This window comes from Amblyraja radiata, chromosome 24 (assembly GCF_010909765.2).
Source record: "Amblyraja radiata isolate CabotCenter1 chromosome 24, sAmbRad1.1.pri, whole genome shotgun sequence".
Classification (NCBI taxonomy): Eukaryota; Metazoa; Chordata; class Chondrichthyes; order Rajiformes; family Rajidae; genus Amblyraja; species Amblyraja radiata.
The window spans coordinates 22,894,964-22,912,838 of record NC_045979.1 but is presented as its reverse complement, the minus strand read 5'-3'; the positions used below and the strand labels follow the sequence as shown (position 1 = coordinate 22,912,838).

Genomic DNA, 17,875 nt, shown 5'->3' with positions numbered 1-17,875 from the left:
ATTTCTTAAACTCACTGTCAGGGCTACCGGACCGCGAGCACGGACTCAGGTGAAGTCACGTTATTTTATTATTCCACGTTATTTTATTTGCCTCTCTGCCTCCGTGCGCCCCTATCTGCCCCTCTCTCTCTGCCCCCCTCTCTCCGCTCTCGAAAACTCGATGATGCATTTCGGGGGGTGTTTTGGAGAAAGGAGTTGCATAAAATGTGCCCATTTAAAAAAAATCCGGGTTCAGATATACAAACCTTTGTAACTTATTTTATTCTGTAAATAGCTTCTTAGCTCACAGGTTCTTACAACACGTGTGGCCACAACGGTGGTCAGCACTCAACTACCTCGCGAAAAACAGCAGCCCCTCCCGAGTCATGTGGCCGCGGCTTCCCAACGCCGGGTTCGATACCTGCGTGCTCTAGCAGGCGCTGCTACATGCCTGCCGCCCCAGAATTCGCGGTAGGAAAACGCAAGGGTAACCGGATTGTTCGACCGGAACACGCAGTCCGAGGTCGCGGGGCGAGTGTAACAGTAGGGGCTGGCAAAACAGAACCGGAGGGGCGTGACAAACGCGAACGAGGGACGGGCTTAACAGAGGGGACCGGTGAAACATAACCGGGGGTAACAAGTGCAGAGGGCGGCAAAACGGCCGGCGGAGTGGCGTCCTGGTCGACGTGTGCTGGCTTAAGGCGGCTGGCGGAGACAAACTCCTCCTTGCCACCCATGTCCAACATGAACGTCGAGGTACCCGTCCTCAGTACCCTGTATGGACACTCGTACACCCGCTGTAACGGCGAGCGCTGAGCATCCCTACGAAGGAAAACATAAGCACAATCCCTTAACATAGTAGGTACATGCACCGCGGTACGACCCGTGTCGGGAAGTGGGAACCGGGACCAAAGTTCGTGCCCGCTCGCGGAGGTCAGCTAGCACGGCCGAAGCCGGGACCTCCTGATCCCGGGGGTCGGGCAGAAAATCCACAGGCATCCGCAAAACCAGCTCTGCCTAGGAGTCGTTGAGGTCCTCCTGAGGCGAGGTTCTGATGCCTAGGAGAAACCAATCAACCCAATCGGGGCCGGTGAGCCGAACCTCCAACGCCGACTTGAGGTGTCTGGAAACGCTCAACCAAACCGTTTGACTCTGGATGATACGCGGTGGTCTGGTGCAGCTTCGCACCGTACAGCTGCGTCAAACCACCCCACAGGTTCTACTTCTACTTCTTCTTCTTCTTCTTTGGAGTTTTACGGTAGCCGGCATCCACAATGTTGCATTGCTGCCACCTTCTGGCTTCACTCCACAGTCCTCATGTCTTTACATTATATCCTTTTTATAAGGCCAGAGGCCCTCAAGAAATTAAACAACACCTTTACTCCTTTTCCTTCCCCCTCCATACTCTAGAATGTTCTTTTCTGATATATCTGTCATTCCAATTTTCTTCATTTCACTGATCAAAACTCTTCTTTCTGTTTCATATCTTCTACATGCAACTAGAGCATGCTGAACTGTTTCCGGCTGATGGCATTCCTCACACAGCCCATTTGGGTGTTTTCCCAACATTTTTAATGTGCTGTTCAGGTGAGTGTGTCCTATCCTCAATCTTGCTAATACTACCTGTTCTCTCCTGTTCCCCCCTCTTCTTGCTGTAATGCCCACTCTATTTTGTAGCGAATAGAGGTGTCTCCCCTTTGTCTCCTGTTCCCAGTATTGTTGCCATTCCTGATTTATTTTCTTCCACACAATGTGTTTTCCTTCAGATTTGGAACCCCACAGGTTCTTGCTGAGCTAGGAGCTGATATGCACCAACCAACCTATCAAAGTACTTCATCACCACGGATGTTAGTGCCACTGGTCAGTGGTCATTGAGGCATGTCACCTTATTCTTATTGGGCACTGGAAATATTAATGCCCTTTTAAAGCAGGTGGGAACCTCAGTAATGAGAGGCTGAAGATATCCACAAAAACTCCAGCCAGTTGGGTCCGTGCAGGTTATGAGAATGCAACCACGTCTAGATGTTTTCTGAGGATTCACCTCATGAAGGTTATTTTAATGTTGGCCTCAGTGACAGAGATTCAACACCATCGGGGGCTATGGGGCCTGAATAGACACATTAGTGTAATCCATATCAAAGCATGCGCAGAGCTCCACCGGGAGTGAAGTCTCACTGTTAGGAAGTATTGGCATCTCTGCCCTGCTGCCAAGCATCCATATCCTTCTCCCATGCTGAACCCTTGCGTTTGGTCCACCAATACCTACTCTATCTCCCAGTTGCTACCTATTTAACTCTCCTTTCCATTCCCATTCCCATAATGACCTTTCTGCTCTGGGTTACCTCCATTGCTACATTGACACCACATGGAAACTGGACCAGCGCTTCATATTCTGCTTGGGTAGCTTACAAGGCAATGGTATGAATATTGAATTCTCCAATTTTAGGTAACCTCTAACAACCCCCCCTCCCCTTTCTACCCCACATCCCCCTTTCTTCCCTTCCACTAGTGGGAGAGTCTAGGACCGGAGGCCATAGCATCAGAATAAAAGGACGTACCTTTGGAAAACCTGAGGAGGAATTTCTTTAGAGAGTGGTGAATCTGTGGAATTCATTGCCACAGAAATCTTTGGAGGCCATCAATTGATCTTTTTATGGTGGTGATTGATAGATTCTTGATTAGTACAGGTGTCAAGGGATACGGGGAGAAGGCAGGAGAATCGGGTTGAGACGGAAAGATAGACCAGCAATGATTGAATGGCAGAGTAGACTTGATGGGCCGACTGGCCTAATTCTGCCCTTACTAACTTATGAACTTCCCCTGTTCCCCACCTAAATTCCAATCTATTTTTCCTATGCCTCTCCGTCTACTCCTACATTGCTCCTCCAACTTTAGTTTGCAACTCTTCAATCGGTTTGTCTCACACCTACTTTAATCCCTGGCCTTTATTCCAGTCATCTGCTTATGAACAACCCCCTCACATGTGTCTATGGATTACCTGTCAAACTTTGGCCTCATGTCTCTCCCAGCTCCCTCTACGCCCCCACCACCACAATCAGTCTGAAGAAGGGTTCCGGCTTGATGAGTCTCCAATCCATGTTCTCCATTGATGCTGCCTGTCCTGCTGTGTTACACCAGCACTTTGTGTCCTCAAGTGTAAACCAGCGTCTGCAGTTGCTTGTCTCTTCATCCTCCAGTTTAGAGCTAATGTCCATTTTAGCCTTTGTGATGACCTTATTGAGGTTGTATCTGCAATTTATATACCAATGTACATCGCCAAACTTGAACGCTCAAGATCTGGGCCTCGGATTATTGCAGAATTCCTGGTTCAACCAAGGTATCTGGTTGGGGAACACTTGACTGGTTTTTGTGTAAACACTCCTCCACACATTTCCTCATGAAGTTGGGTAACAATTGTGGCATATTCATTCAGCTCTGTTGCCAAGTCAACAATGGGGCTGAAGGAGGAATGAAGAGAGTTTACTTGCAGAACTGTGTGCGCATGTGTGAGTGAGAGTACACCTCAGTGTGTGGGCGGCGCAGAGGCACAGCAGCAGAGTTGCTGCCTTACCGCACCAGTGACCCAGGTTCAATCCTGACTGTGAGGTGCTGTCTGTACAAAGTTTGTACGCTCTCCCTGTGACCATGTTGGTTTTCTCTGGGACCTCTGGTTTACTCCCACATTGTAAAATAGGCTTTGGTATGAATTGTAAATTGTCCCTCGTGTGTAGGATAGTGCTAGTGTCTGGGGATCACTGATCGGTTCGGACTCGCTGGGCCGAAGGGCCTGTTTCAGCACACTGTATTTTTAAAGTAAACCAAACAAAACTCGTATAGTTCTGTCCGTGTGAGGGAGTTCACCAGCAGAACTCTCAGCGCGAGGCAGAGCAGCCAATCTGAAACATGTAGACGGCAAAATGCAGACAGAGACAAACACTCAGCCAGATGGAGCTGGCCAACAGAAATAAAGACCATGTTTTCGAGACTGGTGAGTTGTGTATTGTACAAGTTTTTTCTTATTTACAAAATGTACCAATCCATGTTGATAATTGCGCTTAACATCATCCCCTTCCTCCTGGGGGTCTCTCTGCAATGGATCTTTATAAACCATTTGACCTTCCTCCATTATGCGCCCCTCTTGACTGTCGATATCCTCCAGCTGCGCAGCACCTTATGGACAGTGGATCATTTCCCACTGTGGCCCCATCCTCCCCCAAATAGGAATTAACATTCACAATTGGAACAAACACCTGGGACTTTTCCATTGTACAAACGGTGCTCCTTCGCGAGACCACCTCCATGAAGGATCCATTAACCACACTCTGGATTCTTACTCACTCTGGGAACGTGACTGTACTGCGGGGACAATCTACAGCCAAGGAGCCTTTTGAACCATGGTGGAGTAACCATAGCTGTGGGGGCATTTCATCGCATGGGCTATTTCATCCCCCATGTGGCCTCCTTCACTGTGGAGACCACCTCCAATCCACAGCCCATGAGCCTTTCTGAGCATGGGTCCTTTCTCCACTGCATGGATAACCTCCACTGTGGGGACATCCATTGCCAAGGACAATTTCTGATCATTGTGACCCACCTCAAACAGGGAGAAACTCCACCCCAGTGGCACCTTGTCCTCTATGGGACCTTCCTCTGATTTAGCACCGCAATGGAGATGCCGTGCCACAATAGACACCTTCCTTCCTTAGGGCCCTGGAGATGCCCTCCTCACCATCCTAAAGCACCCACTTCACTGCGGAGAGACCCCATCCCCCTCCTTCCTTAGGACCCTTATTCGTCATGACGACGCCCTCCTCCTCTGCCGTGGAGACACCTCCCGATGCTGTTAGGACTCTGCTCCACGGTACATTTGATGGGCCTCACACCACAAAGTCCAGCCTCGACCCCTCATTCAGGCTCATGGGCGAACGTCGGGTTGGCAAAGGCTGGTCTGAATTTAGGGGCTGTGTGGTGTCAACCATAGGGACAGCATTGTAGAAAGTCACCCTCCCAGGTTTGCGAGCATTGTGGGCATTGTAACTTTTGATGGAGCGAATGCTGGGCGCAGTGCTGAGAGGGGGAGCAGCATCTTCCCTGGGAGAGAAAGAAAAGAGACAAGGGTTAAACTAACACACAGCAAGCTCTGGTAGCATGGAAATTGTCTACTGTGTCTAACCCTTGGACTGTACATATGATGGGACAGAGAGGGTAGACACTAAATGCCGGAGAAACTCAGCGGGTGAGGCAGCATCTATGGAAGGAATTAATTGGCGATGTTTCGGGTCGAGACCCTTCTTCAGACTGATGGGACAATGATGTGGGGAGCTTCGCTTTATGTCTAACCTTTGCCGTTATTTTTACAAAATTAAATTTATTCAATTATATACAATAATACAGACAACAAACGATAAGAAAACACGCACCACCCTAAGATAGAACTGACAAATATTCTTACTACTAAACATCAAATTACTATATTACAATCCTGATCCAAGGTACAGTGGTGCCCAGCAATCCCAGAATTCTTGCCATAGAGTGAGTACAGAGAAGGTTCACCAGACTGATTCCTGGGATGTCAGGACTTTCATATGAAGAAAGACTGGATAGACTCGGCTAGAATTGTACTCGCTAGAATTTAGAAGATTGAGGGGGGATCTTATAGAAACTTACAAAATTCTTCAGGGGTTGGACAGGCTAGATGCAGGAAGATTGTTCCCAATGTTGGGAAAGTCCAGAACAAGGGGTCACAGTTTAAGGATAAGGGGGAAATCTTTTAGGACCGAGATGAGAAAAACATTTTTCACACATGAATCTCTGGAATTCTCTGCCACAGTAGGTAGTTGAGGCCAGTTCATTGGCTATCTTTAAGAGGGAGTTAGATGTGGCCCTTGTGTCTAAAGGTATCAAGGGGTATGGAGAGAAGGCAGGTACAGGATCCTGAATTGGATGATCAGCCATGATCATATCGAATGACGGTGCAGGCTCGAAGGGCCGAATGGCCTACTCCTGCACCTATTTTCTATGTTTCTATGTAACTCATCCATGGTAGCCCGCGGACACGGAGTATTCTTTTTTAAGGGACTAACCCATGCCCAGGGAGTGTGTGGCAGGACAATGTAGAAGGAGCTTCACTGTGGCTAAACCTTGCCCTGGAAATGTGTGACATGACGGTATAGAGGTAACTTTATTCTGAAGAAGGGTCTCGACCGGAAATTTCGCCTATTTCCTTCGCTCCAGAGATGCTGCCTCACCCACTGAGTTTCTCCAGCATGTTTGCCCGCCTTTACTCTGTACGGGTAGTTTTGTCATAATACAACAGCTATGTTCCTATGAAGCCTCGCGTTGCCGTAAAGTTATCAAAACAATAGTTTCAATGGGTAAAGGGGGTTAGTGGTTCAGACTCGCAAAAGCAATGTTATTTCCTCCAAATAATTTTCAAAAATAAGTCTTTTAAAAACTATGAATATATTTTGTGCTGCAAGCCACCCTCCCGTGAACTATTTTCCAAAGAGAAACTTCCCATGATTACTGCAGGGAAGTTTCATGCAAACAGTTTCTTTACCTTAGACTGTTTTTTTCTTTCCAAGACACGTTTCTCGACTGAAAATTCCTTTTCTCCAGGGATGCTACTCATCCTGCTGAGTTACTCCAGCATTTTGTGTCTACCTTTTTTCCGCTTGTCAATTTCCAAAATAACTTTTAAGTGATTCTTCACTTTCCCATTGAAATAGCATTCTAATCAATTTGGCCCACCTAGTGTTCCATAAATCTTCAATCACATTATATTCACGTTAAGAAAGTGTGCATCATAGCAAAACTACCTGCACCTAACCCATGCTTTTTTTCCCCTTAACAATGAGCTTCTATTCAAATTATCACAGTGACAGGATCGAAAATGCTTGGCAGTTTGCAAACATCAATCAATCAGTCATCCCGGACAGACCCTCTCCGATTTACCTGATGTCATGAGGCTTGTCCTTCTCCTGATTACGCTTCCGGCAACAGCAGCACAGGAGGAGGATGAGGAGCAGCAACAGCAGGAAAGCAAGGAGAGCTCCCAGAACTGCTCCAATTATCACACCAGTCTCACTTTTCCCTGGAACAGTCAGAATTGGGAGATGTTTGAGAAAGGGAAGTTGAGTAAAATGGAGAAAGAGCGAGAAAGAGAGAGAAATGCAGTGGGAGAGAGAAACAGAGATAAAGTGGAGAGAGACAGAAAGAAAGGAAGTATGAGAGAGACCAAGAAAGGTGGAATAGAGGGAGCGAGTGACAGCGGAGGTGCAGTTAGAGAGGCATGGTTAGTCTGTGCAGGAGTGACTTGTGTTAGTCAGATCTCCTGAGCTGGAGATCTGTATCCATCATCCCTCCTTTCCCTGACTGGAACCCATCCCCTTCCCTCTCATCCTCTCTCTGCCTCCCTCTTCCCCTCCAAGCCACTATTTACTCTCTCACCTCCACCGCCTTCTCCCTCTCCCTCCATTCTCCATCCTCACGTTCCCCCCCCCCCCCCCCATCACCTTCCTCCCCTCACTCTCTGTCTAAACCACACATCCACATGCAGTGCCCAACCCCACCCCATTCCCGATGTCTCCTTCCCTTCAGGTGTTCTGATAGCCTTCTCCTTCTCCTCCTCCTCCTCCTCCACCCTGTCCTCCTCCACCCTGTCCCCCTCTGTCTCCATTCTCCCGCGCACTCCATCTCATCTGCCGCCATCCATACTGACCTGCAGGGGCAGCTAAGGCGAGCTCACACTCCTCCTGACCCACCAGGTTCTGTGCCCGGCATCTGTAGGTCCCGTCCAATGTCTCTGTGGTGTTCCTGATCACCAACGTTCCTGAACCACTGTCTGTAGGAGAGAGAGCGAGAGAGGGAGAGGGAGTGAGATTGTGATCACTGGCAGGGAGGGAGCAGGGGATGGGGTTGGGAGAGGTAGAATGAAAGAGAGTAAAGAGGTAGAGAGAATAACCTGACACATATACATACACTCAGATAGACACATATACAGACACTCTGTGAAAGGGAGAGACAAGAGAGAGAGAAGGAGAAAAAAAGTGGAGAGCCAAAGAGCAGAATGAGACAGCCAGACAGAAAGAGAGAGAGGCAAATTATAATTTTTATAGACAATAGACAATAGGTGCAGGAGTAGGCCATTCCGCCCTTCGAGCCAGCACCGCCATTCAATGTGATCATGGCTGATCATCCCCAATCAGTACCCCGTTCCTGCCTTCTCCCCATATCCCCTGACTCCGCTATTTTTAAGAGCCCTATCTAGCTCTCCCTTGAAAGCATCCAGAGAACCTGCCTCCACCGCCCTCTGAGGCAGAGAATTCCACACCTTTCCACACCTATTAATTCTACTTGCGTAGTTTAAACCCAATGGTATGAATATGGAATTCTCCCATTTAAAGTACTCTATTCTTCCTCATTCCATTTCCACCCCACTCTCTCCCAGAACACAGTTTCATTCATCTCATTCTTCCCACCTAGTACACCTAGTCCATCAACCCTTGCTCACCTGGTTTCACCTTTCACCTGCCAACCCCGGTCCCATTCCACACCCTCATTACGCTGTCTATCTCCACTCTCAGTCCTGATGCAGGGTCTCAACCCAAAACACTGACCATCCCTCTAACTCCACAGTTGCTATCTAATTTGCTAGCTTCCTCCAGCAGTTCAAATTTTGCTCCAGATTCCAGCATCTGTAGTCTCTCGTGACTGTAGTGTCTGTATGTCTCTTTCTTTCTCTCTTTCACCTCCTCAGTGTCTGACTGCCTCTTGTCCGTGTGTAAGAAGGAACTGCAGATGCTGGTTTAAATCAAAGATAGACATAAAAAGCTAATGTAACTCAGGCAGCATCTCTGGAGAGAGGGAAAGGGTGAAGTTTCGGGTCGAGACCCTTCTTCAGACTGTAGTGGTGTTCCACGACTGCCTTTTATCTGCCATAACAGTCCCCGTGTACCTGTGGTGGAGCTCCACAGAAATTTGCCTGTACCTGTGGTGGAGCTCCACAGCAATCACCTGTCTAGGTGCAGCCCCCAGTACCTGCGGTGGAGCTCTGCGGTATGCCCTGGGTGCCACCACTGGTTCTGTCCCAGGTGTAAGAGAGTGGTGGCGATCCAACATCACTGTGGCAGTGAAGCACTACGTTCTGGTCTGAGCGGTCTGCCCAGCATCTGGGGACCTGAGGTCGCACTGCAGGGAGAACAACAGAGGCACGTCAGCACTGGAGTCCATGGGGAAGGCTGAGAACAGGGAGGTGGAATGGAGGGAGATACGGGGAAGAAAAGGAAGGTGGAGAGACAGAAAGAATGCGGGGGCAATGGGAGAGAAAGGCAGATAGATCAAGTGGGAACCTGGGGTGGGGGCAAGGGGGAGAGAAAGAGAGGGGGGGGAATGGAAAGAGTATCGATTGATAGAAGGAGAGAAGTGGTCTGGGAGAGAGATGGAAAGAAGGGAGCCTCTCGACTCCCATCACCATCAACCTCCACACCTTCATTCACCCGACCCCATTCCCTTCCTCCTTCCCTCCCCCACCTCCTACTCATTCTTACATAACTGCCTCATCCTCCCCAACTTCATCCCAGCTCCACTCTCCCACCTTCCCCTCTTCTCTCTTCTCCCGTCACCCTCCACCTACTCCTCCCCTCATCCCTATCTCCCCAATATCATCCACCCTACCCACTCCCTCCCCCCTTCCCTCTTGACTGTCTCCCCCTCTTGTGCCTTCCTCCTCACTTCCGACTTCCCTCAACCTCCTACCTTCATCCATCCTTCTTCCTTCCCCCTTCTCCACCATCCTCTCCCTTTCTCTCTCCCCTGCCCACTCTGCATACTCCCCCCCCCCCCCTCCCCCCACATTGAGGCCACTCACCGTGCACTCCCATCGTCACCTTCCTGGTGTCGATGCCTGGGGCCTTCTTCACTTTGCACTGGAAGGTGTTGGTGTCACCGATTCTCAGGGCGAGCACATTCACACTGGCGTTCCCCTGGCGTGGGTCCGACTCGACGAAGCTGAACCTGCTGCTGAAGACCGAAGGATAATCGAAAACCTGGCCATGGACGTATGTCAGGATCTGTGGAAGCAAGCAGAGGGGAGCACATTGCACGTTGCGAGCCAGGATAGAGCCACTGGCACACAGAGCCTTGACATGCAGAGGGACCTGGGTGTCCTTGTGCAGGATTCACAGAGGGCGAGTGAGCAGGTGAATCGTACAGCATGTAACATGCCATTCGGCCCACCACATCCAACTGACCAGAGGCCAGCCTCCATATTAAACCCATCTATCAGCATGGCCATTAGCCTTCCATGTCTGGATGATTCAAGAGCTTGTCAAGACACTTGGTAAATAGTGTTGGTGAGTGTTTGGTGACTGGCTGACGAATCTTATAGAATTTTTTGAGGACGTAACTAGTAGAGTGGATAAGGGAGAACCAGTGGATGTGTTATATCTGGACTTTCAGAAGGCTTTCGACAAGGTCCCACATAAGAGATTAGTATACAAACTTAAAGCATACAGTATTGGGGGTTCAGTATTGATGTGGATAGAGAACTGGCTGGCAGACAGGAAGCAAAGAGTAGGAGTAAATGGGTCCTTTTCACAATGGCAGGCAGTGACTAGTGGGGTACCACAAGGCTCAGTTCTGGGACCCCAGCTATTTACGATATATATTAATGATTTGGACAAGGGAATTGAATGCAACATCTCCAAGTTTGCGGATGACACGAAGCTGGGGGGCAGTGTTAGCTGTGAGGAGGATGCTAGGAGGCTGCAAGGTGACTTGGATAGGCTGGGTGAGTGGGCAAATGCATGGCAGATGCAGTATTATGTGGATAAATGTGAGGTTATCCACTTTGGTGGCAAAAACAGGAAAGTAGATTATTATCTGAATGGTGGCCGATTAGGAAAGGGGGAGATGCAACGAGACCTGGGTGTCATGGTACACCAGTCATTAAAAGTAGGCATGCAGGTGCAGCAGGCAGTGAAGAAGGCGAATGGTATGTTAGCATTCATAGCAAAAGGATTTGAGTATAGGAGCAGGGAGGTTCTACTGCAGTTGTACAGGGTCTTGGTGAGACCACACCTGGAGTATTACGTACAGTTTTGGTCTCCTAATCTGAGGAAAGACATTCTTGCCATAGAGGGAGTACAGAGAAGGTTCACCAGACTAATTCCTGGGATGTCAGGACTTTCATATGAAGAAAGACTGGATAGACTCGGTTTGTACTCGCTAGAATTTAGAAGTTTGAGGGGGGATCTTATAGAAACATTAAACATTCTTAAGGGGTTGGACAGGCTAGATGCAGGAAGTTTGTTCCCGATGTTGGGGAAGTCCAGAACAAGGGGTCACAGTTTAAGGATAAAGGGGAAATCTTTTAGGACCGAGATGAGGAAAACTTTTTTCACACAGAGAGTGGTGAATCTGTGGAATTCTCTCCCGCAGAAGGTAGTTGAGGCCAGTTCATTGGCTATATTTAAGAGGGAGTTAGATGTGGCCCTTGTGGCTAAAGGGATCAGGGGGTATGGAGAGAAGGCAGGTACAGGATACTGAGTTGGATGATCAGCCATGATCATATTGAATGGCGGTGCAGGCTCGAAGGGCCGAATGGCCTACTCCTGCATCTATTTTCTATGTTTCTATGTTTCTATGTTTCCACCATTCTCTCCAAGAAGGGTCTCAACACCAAAACGTCACCCATTCCTTCTCTCCGGTGATGCTGCCTGTCCCACTGAGTTCCTCCAGCATTTTGTGTCTATTTCTCCAGCATAATGTGCTCCAGGTACTCCGCAGTCTCTGGGTGAAGAAAAAGTCCCCCTCGCATCTCTTCCTCTTTACCCTAAATTTATGCCCTCCATCTTTATCATGTATTATATGTATTATTCTTTAATATTTGGAGACATATAAACGAAGGAAGAATGTACTAAGTTATATGTTCCATTGATGAGACCACATCTGGAGTGCTACACAGTACCAGATTTTACTTAAAGATATTAATAGCAACAGGAGCGGTTCAAATAATGTTTCCACCGCCCTGGAATGGAAGGGTTATCTTGCTAGGAAAGGTTGCAGAGGCTCAAGTTATATCCGCTGCAGTTTAGAAGTGTAACAAGGGACTGAAGTGAATCATATGTGATCCTGAGGAGCAACAGGGTGGGTGTGGAGAGAATGTGTCCTCCTGTGGGAGAATCTTGAAACATGAGTCATTGTTTAACAATAAGGGGGTTTCCCATTTAAACAGAGGTAGGTGAAATAATTTCTGTCAGAGCCAAAGCTCTGCGGGTTTCTGGAACTCTGTTCCTCAAAGGCTGGTGGGAGTAAAATCAGTTTATTTTAAGGCGGGGCAGAGTTTATTGATGCAGAGGGTAAAATGTCCTAGGGAGTGGATCTGAGGTTACGGTAGGATTAGCCAAAATATCTTCCAGTGGAGAAGTGTGCTGGAAGGGCTAAATGACCTCCTACTAAGGGACCAAATAAGCTCGTCTATGAACATATCCAAAGATCTTAGAGCATAGCACTTCGCTATAAGAACTTTGAACGTAACTAAGTTGCTGCAAAACATAAAGTGCTGGAGTAACTCACTGGGTCACGCACCATCTGTGGAGAAAATGGACACACAACATTTAGGTCGAAATGTTCTTCATGGAGAAAGATGGAAAAATGAGGTGGGATGGGACCAAGGCTGGCGGTAAAGCTCCACTGAGTTCATATCATATCACTGGTTGGCATTTTACCACTACTGCCAGTGAAGCACAGACTTAACAAAAGCTTTCAACACCTCTGACATAGATATTGTTTGCAAATACATTCACCCTGAAGTGTGACTGGACATTGTTTATAGAGGCCTTCACTCAGTGTCTAACCCGTGTCCTGGGAGTGTGTGATGGGACAGTGTAGAGCAGGGGTGGGGAACCTTTTCCTGTTGGAATGCCGCATTAAGTTAGCTGTAATCTAATAAGGCCGCATCCAAGAAACTTTAACAATTAAAAGTACATCTATACTTCAAAATGTACATTATTTTGTAAAAAATCTAACTGCTATGTACTAACTTCAAGAAAATGAAAGAAAATTGTTAATTCTAAAGTTAATTAACCTTTTAATGACTTTGTTGTGACTGCTTTTTGTGGGAAAATTGGACTATTTGGTTGCAACATGGAGGTACGCAGTTTCAGCTGATCTTCTAGATGGGTATCTGTCATTTGTGACATTAAGGACGTCTTGATTTGGGTTAGGTAGGAGAATGTAGGAGAAAGCATTTTTCGTGCATGTCAAAGTTAACATACATTCTAGAGTCGCATTAGAACTAAATCATGAGCATAACAGGTGTTAAAATAGCCCTCATGAATTACTGGTAGACAAAAATGCTGGAGAAACTCAGCGGGTTAGGCAGTATCAATGGAGCGAAGGAAATAGGTGACGTTTCGGGTCGAGACCCGAAACTTTGCCTATTTCCTTCGCTCCATAGATGCTGCCTCACCCGCTGAGTTTCTCCAGAATTTTTGTCTACCTTCGATTTTCCTGCATCTGCATTTCCTTCTTAAAACCTCATGATTTACTAATGTTTTAATTGTGGCCGTCAGTCGGGGAGGATTATTTCGTTGAATCTTCTTTTACTCTTTGGTATTTTAAATACGTTCATTTTAAGATTAAAATAAAAATAATAAAAGACGAACAAAAACATATTAATAAAACTAAAAGGATTTGTTCTTCAAAATTTGGATCCAATCAAAAGGCCGCACTTAATGGCCTACAAGGCCGCAGGTTCCCCACCCCTGGTGTAGATTAAATTTCACTCTGCTTCTAACCCGTGTCCTGGGAGTATTTGATGGACCGTGTGACTTACAATGACATCTCGTTCGGTGGTGTCTGGGTTAATGATGGCCCATTCGATGTCCAGTTCTCCTGCGTCACCGGAGTCCAGCTCGAATACACAGCTGATCAGGATATTATCTCCTTCTGCCACATAGATGGCCTGTGGACCTCCTGATGTAATCCTCACAGAGACCGAGGGACCTGAGGCAGACAACAGAGGTGGTGACAAACTCATCGCCCACACTTGCCTCAATATCTCAGTTCCCAGACATTGGACAGGCCTTCTAAAAGGGATTAAAACATTTTCATCCACCTCTCCGCATTGACAGAGAGCAGGCAGCTGGTCCTGTCAGAAAGGGTTAATCATACTACACTGTTGGGCATTGGAAGTGTGTTTTGATGCTTTGTTGAAGCGTCCACGCCCTTGCTTCAGCTGCCTGTAATCGTGAGAGAATGTCAGCAATGTCAACCGACCAGTCTGACGGAAACCAATACCTTGGGGAGGAGTATTCAGGGTGGGACGGGGTGGGTGTGGAACTCCAATACGACTCCACCCAAGGTCCTGTGTATAGTCCCAGATCGCCCCAAATCTACCATGGACATTCTGGACATTTGCCCCTCGTGACCCCACGCACGTTAATGCTTGTCAGACCACTTTCTCACATCTCCCTCCCCTTGCAACACACTCCAACAGTGTTTCATTCTCATGTGCATCTGGAATGGAACAACATTTGTTTTTAATCTGCTGCACCATTACATGGACATGAATGCAGTGACAAAACAAATGTGCAATGATCAATAGCATAATAAATTATGAGTAATACTACATGACCAGACCATAACAATAATGTAAGGTACACAAAAATGCTGGAGAAACTCAGCGGGTGCAGCAGCATCTATGGAGCGAAGGAAATAGGCAACGTTTCGGGCCGAAACCCTTCTTCCTTCACTCCATAGATGCTGCTGCACCCACTGAGTTTCTCCAGCATTTTTGTGTACCTTCGATTTTCCAGCATCTGCAGTTCCTTCTTGATAACAATAATGTAGTTCAACCTAAACAAAGACTGTAGTAGATTGTCATAGCACTCACCATATCTTTAACCCACTCCAATCCCCGCACCCCTCCTTATCCCTATAACCCCCCCACAGTCCCTACACCCTTCCTTGTCGTAATCCCTTACAGACCCCGAACCACTCACCCCTCACTATCTTGGTAACAACCTCTTGCCTCTAAACACCCCCTGACCCATTAACTGCTGCAGCCCTTACAACCCTTCCTATCCCCCCCAACTCTCCATCACTCCCGTAACCATCTCCAGCCCTTGCACCTTCCCTTTTGCTAGAACCAACTCCAGCCCCTGCAGCCCTCACAATCCAATTAACACCCTCCACCCCTGTATCCTTCTGTAGTTTCCTCCTCTCCTGCACTACTCCATATTTCTGTACCTTCCTCCAGCCTCACGCCCCTCCCAATCCCCAGACCCCTCACCAGTCACTCCACATGCCCCAATCCACATAGGCCTTTGTTCGTACTGCCCCACTATTGCTGCAACCCCCTCCAACCCTTAAACACCTACATCCCTGAAACCCCTCCCTAACTGTGTATTCCTCTCCAGCTCCTGCACCATTCCCTATCCCTGTTACTACCTCTAGCCCCACAAACCTTCCCTAGTGCTGTAACTCCTTTCAGCCCCTCCAGTAACTCTCTACAGGCCATACATCCTCCCTACCTGCACAACTACCCCTATCCCAATAACGTTCTCCAGCCCATACAACTTTACGTATACTTTTACCATCCTATTCCTATAATCACTGCCACTCCACCCCACCCTATCCCTGTAATTCCTGTCCTACACCTCTTCTTATACCTATACTCTTCTCCTCCTACATATCTCCCCCCCCCTCCCCCCACGCGATCACCACCACTCCCTACATTTCTCCTTTTCCCTGCAACTGTTATCAGTCACTACACCCCTCTGACTTTTTAACCCATTCGAGCCTCTGTACCCCCCATTTATGTAACTCTACGGTTTCTACACCCCTCCCTATTTATTAAACCCCTCGAGCCCATGTACTCCTCCCTAACTCTGCAATCTCTTCCAACCCCTACACCCCCCTCAATCTCTGTAATTCTTTCCAGCTCCTAGACCTCTTGCTCCTTTCCCCTCTCTAACCTACACACCCACTCTCTCTCTCTTGTAATTTAAACATGTGGCCATCTCCAATAAGAGCATTTAATCATATCCCATTACATTCCCACCACCTAAATATCGCTGCTAATATGTTGTCAGTTATCATCAGTCAAGCGTGTAGGCAGAAGTTCAAATACATTAGCTTCATAAACAGCATACCTGCAGTTACAGGCTGCTGGAGGGTGGGGAGTGTCACATCTCATTGAAACATATAAGAATGTTAAGGGCTTGGACACGCTAGAGGCATGAACCGTGTTCCCGATGTTGGGGGAGTCCAGAAACACAGTTTAAGAATAAGGATTAAGCCATTTAGAACGGAGACGATGAAACACTTTTTCTCACAGAGAGTTGTGAGTCTGTGGAATTCTCTGCCTCAGTGGAGGCAGGTTCTCTGGATGCTTTCAAGAGATAGCTCGATAGGGCTCTTTAAAAGAGTCAGGGGATATGAGGAGTAGGCAGGATCGGGGTACTGATTGGGGATGATCAGCCATGATCACATTGAATGGCGGTGCTGACTCGAAGGGCCGAATGACATATTCCTGCACCTATTGCCTATTGTCTATCACCTGATGCCCCAAGACCTTTCCCCATCGATAGGGCACGTCAGGAGTGTGGGAGCATTCTCCTTTCGCTTTCTCCCTCTCTCTCTCCCCCCATTTTGTTTCCCTCCCCCTTCCTCTCCCCATCTGTATCCTACTCTCTCCTATCCCCTTTTCTGCCATCTCTTTTCTCTCCTCTCCCTCTAATACCCCGCCCCATCTCAGCTCTTTCTCTGCCTCTATCCTTCTGTTCGCTTATCTCCCTTCCCCCACGTTGCATCACTTTCTACATCCCCTGCACACAAAGATTGTCCATTCAAATAATAGCCTTGACACAGTCAGACAGTCATCCAGGTTAATGCTGGTCTTGGAGGGACCGCCACAATATCAAGGGGAACTACTGAGGAAGTGCGGCACTGCCGGAGGAGAAAAGGAGAGACGAGTGCTCTCAACACTGGCGCTTCTGACAGGCTTAGTGATGCTTCTCTGATAGTGCGATGCTGCCTAAGCACTGTCCCTCTGACTCTATGACATCCTCTTTGTGCTTGTTTCATGAGAAATACTCCGTTCCAGAGTGTGGAGCTGCCTATGTGTTGTCCCTCTAACACTGGTGCTCGCTCAGTGCTGCCCGTCTGACACTGCAGTGCTCCCTCAATGCTGCCCCTCCAACTGTGCTGTTCTCCACCATGCAGCCCGTCTGATGGTACTGCAGCATCACAGCACGAAAACAGGCCCATTTTCCCAATCAATGCTGATCAAAGATGCTCTAGTATCGTTGATGCTGACTAAGCTGCCCCCATCCAAGCTGATCACATTTCTCCGTGCCTGGCCCATATCCCTCCAAACCGTTCCGATCCATGTCCCTGTCCAAACGCTGTAGTTCCTCAGCATTGCCCCTCTGGGAGGTCTCTCACCTGTCAGCAGCCATGCCACCAGGAGCAGTGCGTAAATGGAGCTGGAGGGGGACCAACGCTCTGCCATCCTCGGATACCGGAGTAGCGTTTATCTTCTCCACAGCGTGAGATACCCGATGCTGATAGTAGCTCACACACTGTTCTTCTCCAGTCACTGGAAAACAATCTCTGGACTCCTGACCCACGTGCACAGAATACTTTTATTAAATGGAACCGGCTCTACAAGTTGAGCAGCATCCTCCCAGTTCATATTCCGGGCACACTGAGCAAGGCAGAAAGCAAGGTATAATGTTAAAGGTAGACAAAAATGCTGGAGAAACTCAGCGGGCGAGGCAGCATCTATTGAGCGAAGGACCCTTCTTCGGACTGATCAGTCTCGACCCGAAACGTCACCTATTCCTTCGCTCCATAAATGCTGCCTCACCAGCATTTTTGTCTACCTTCG

The 17,875-nt window shown here is 48.0% G+C and overlaps 1 protein-coding gene across 1 annotated transcript; it reads right to left on the bottom strand.

The window, feature by feature from the left end:
• Positions 1–3,969: 3,969 nt before the first annotated feature.
• Positions 3,970–17,677, bottom strand: LOC116986872 (coxsackievirus and adenovirus receptor homolog). Its single transcript, XM_033042633.1, has 7 exons — positions 17,431–17,677; positions 13,817–13,986; positions 9,848–10,049; positions 9,019–9,168; positions 7,700–7,822; positions 6,934–7,072; positions 3,970–5,070 (listed from the first exon to the last, which is right to left on the bottom strand). The coding sequence occupies exons 1-7, from the start codon at positions 17,495–17,497 to the stop codon at positions 4,857–4,859; spliced, it is 1,065 nt and encodes a 354-aa protein (XP_032898524.1). The 5' UTR covers positions 17,498–17,677; the 3' UTR covers positions 3,970–4,856.
• Between the last annotated feature and the right edge of the window lie 198 nt (positions 17,678–17,875).

What these genes read in the sequence shown, in the direction of transcription:
- LOC116986872 (XM_033042633.1), bottom strand. Translation starts at nt 17,497, where the DNA reads ATGGCAGAGCGTTGGTCCCCCTCCAGCTCCATTTACGCACTGCTCCTG. An exon ending in CCACCGAACGAGATGTCATT is followed by an intron (nt 10,050 to 13,816) that starts GTAAGTCACACG and finishes TTGCTTCCACAG; the next exon opens with ATCCTGACATACGTCCATGG. An exon ending in ACCGCAGAGCTCCACCGCAG is followed by an intron (nt 7,823 to 9,018) that starts GTACTGGGGGCT and finishes TCTCTCCTACAG; the next exon opens with ACAGTGGTTCAGGAACGTTG.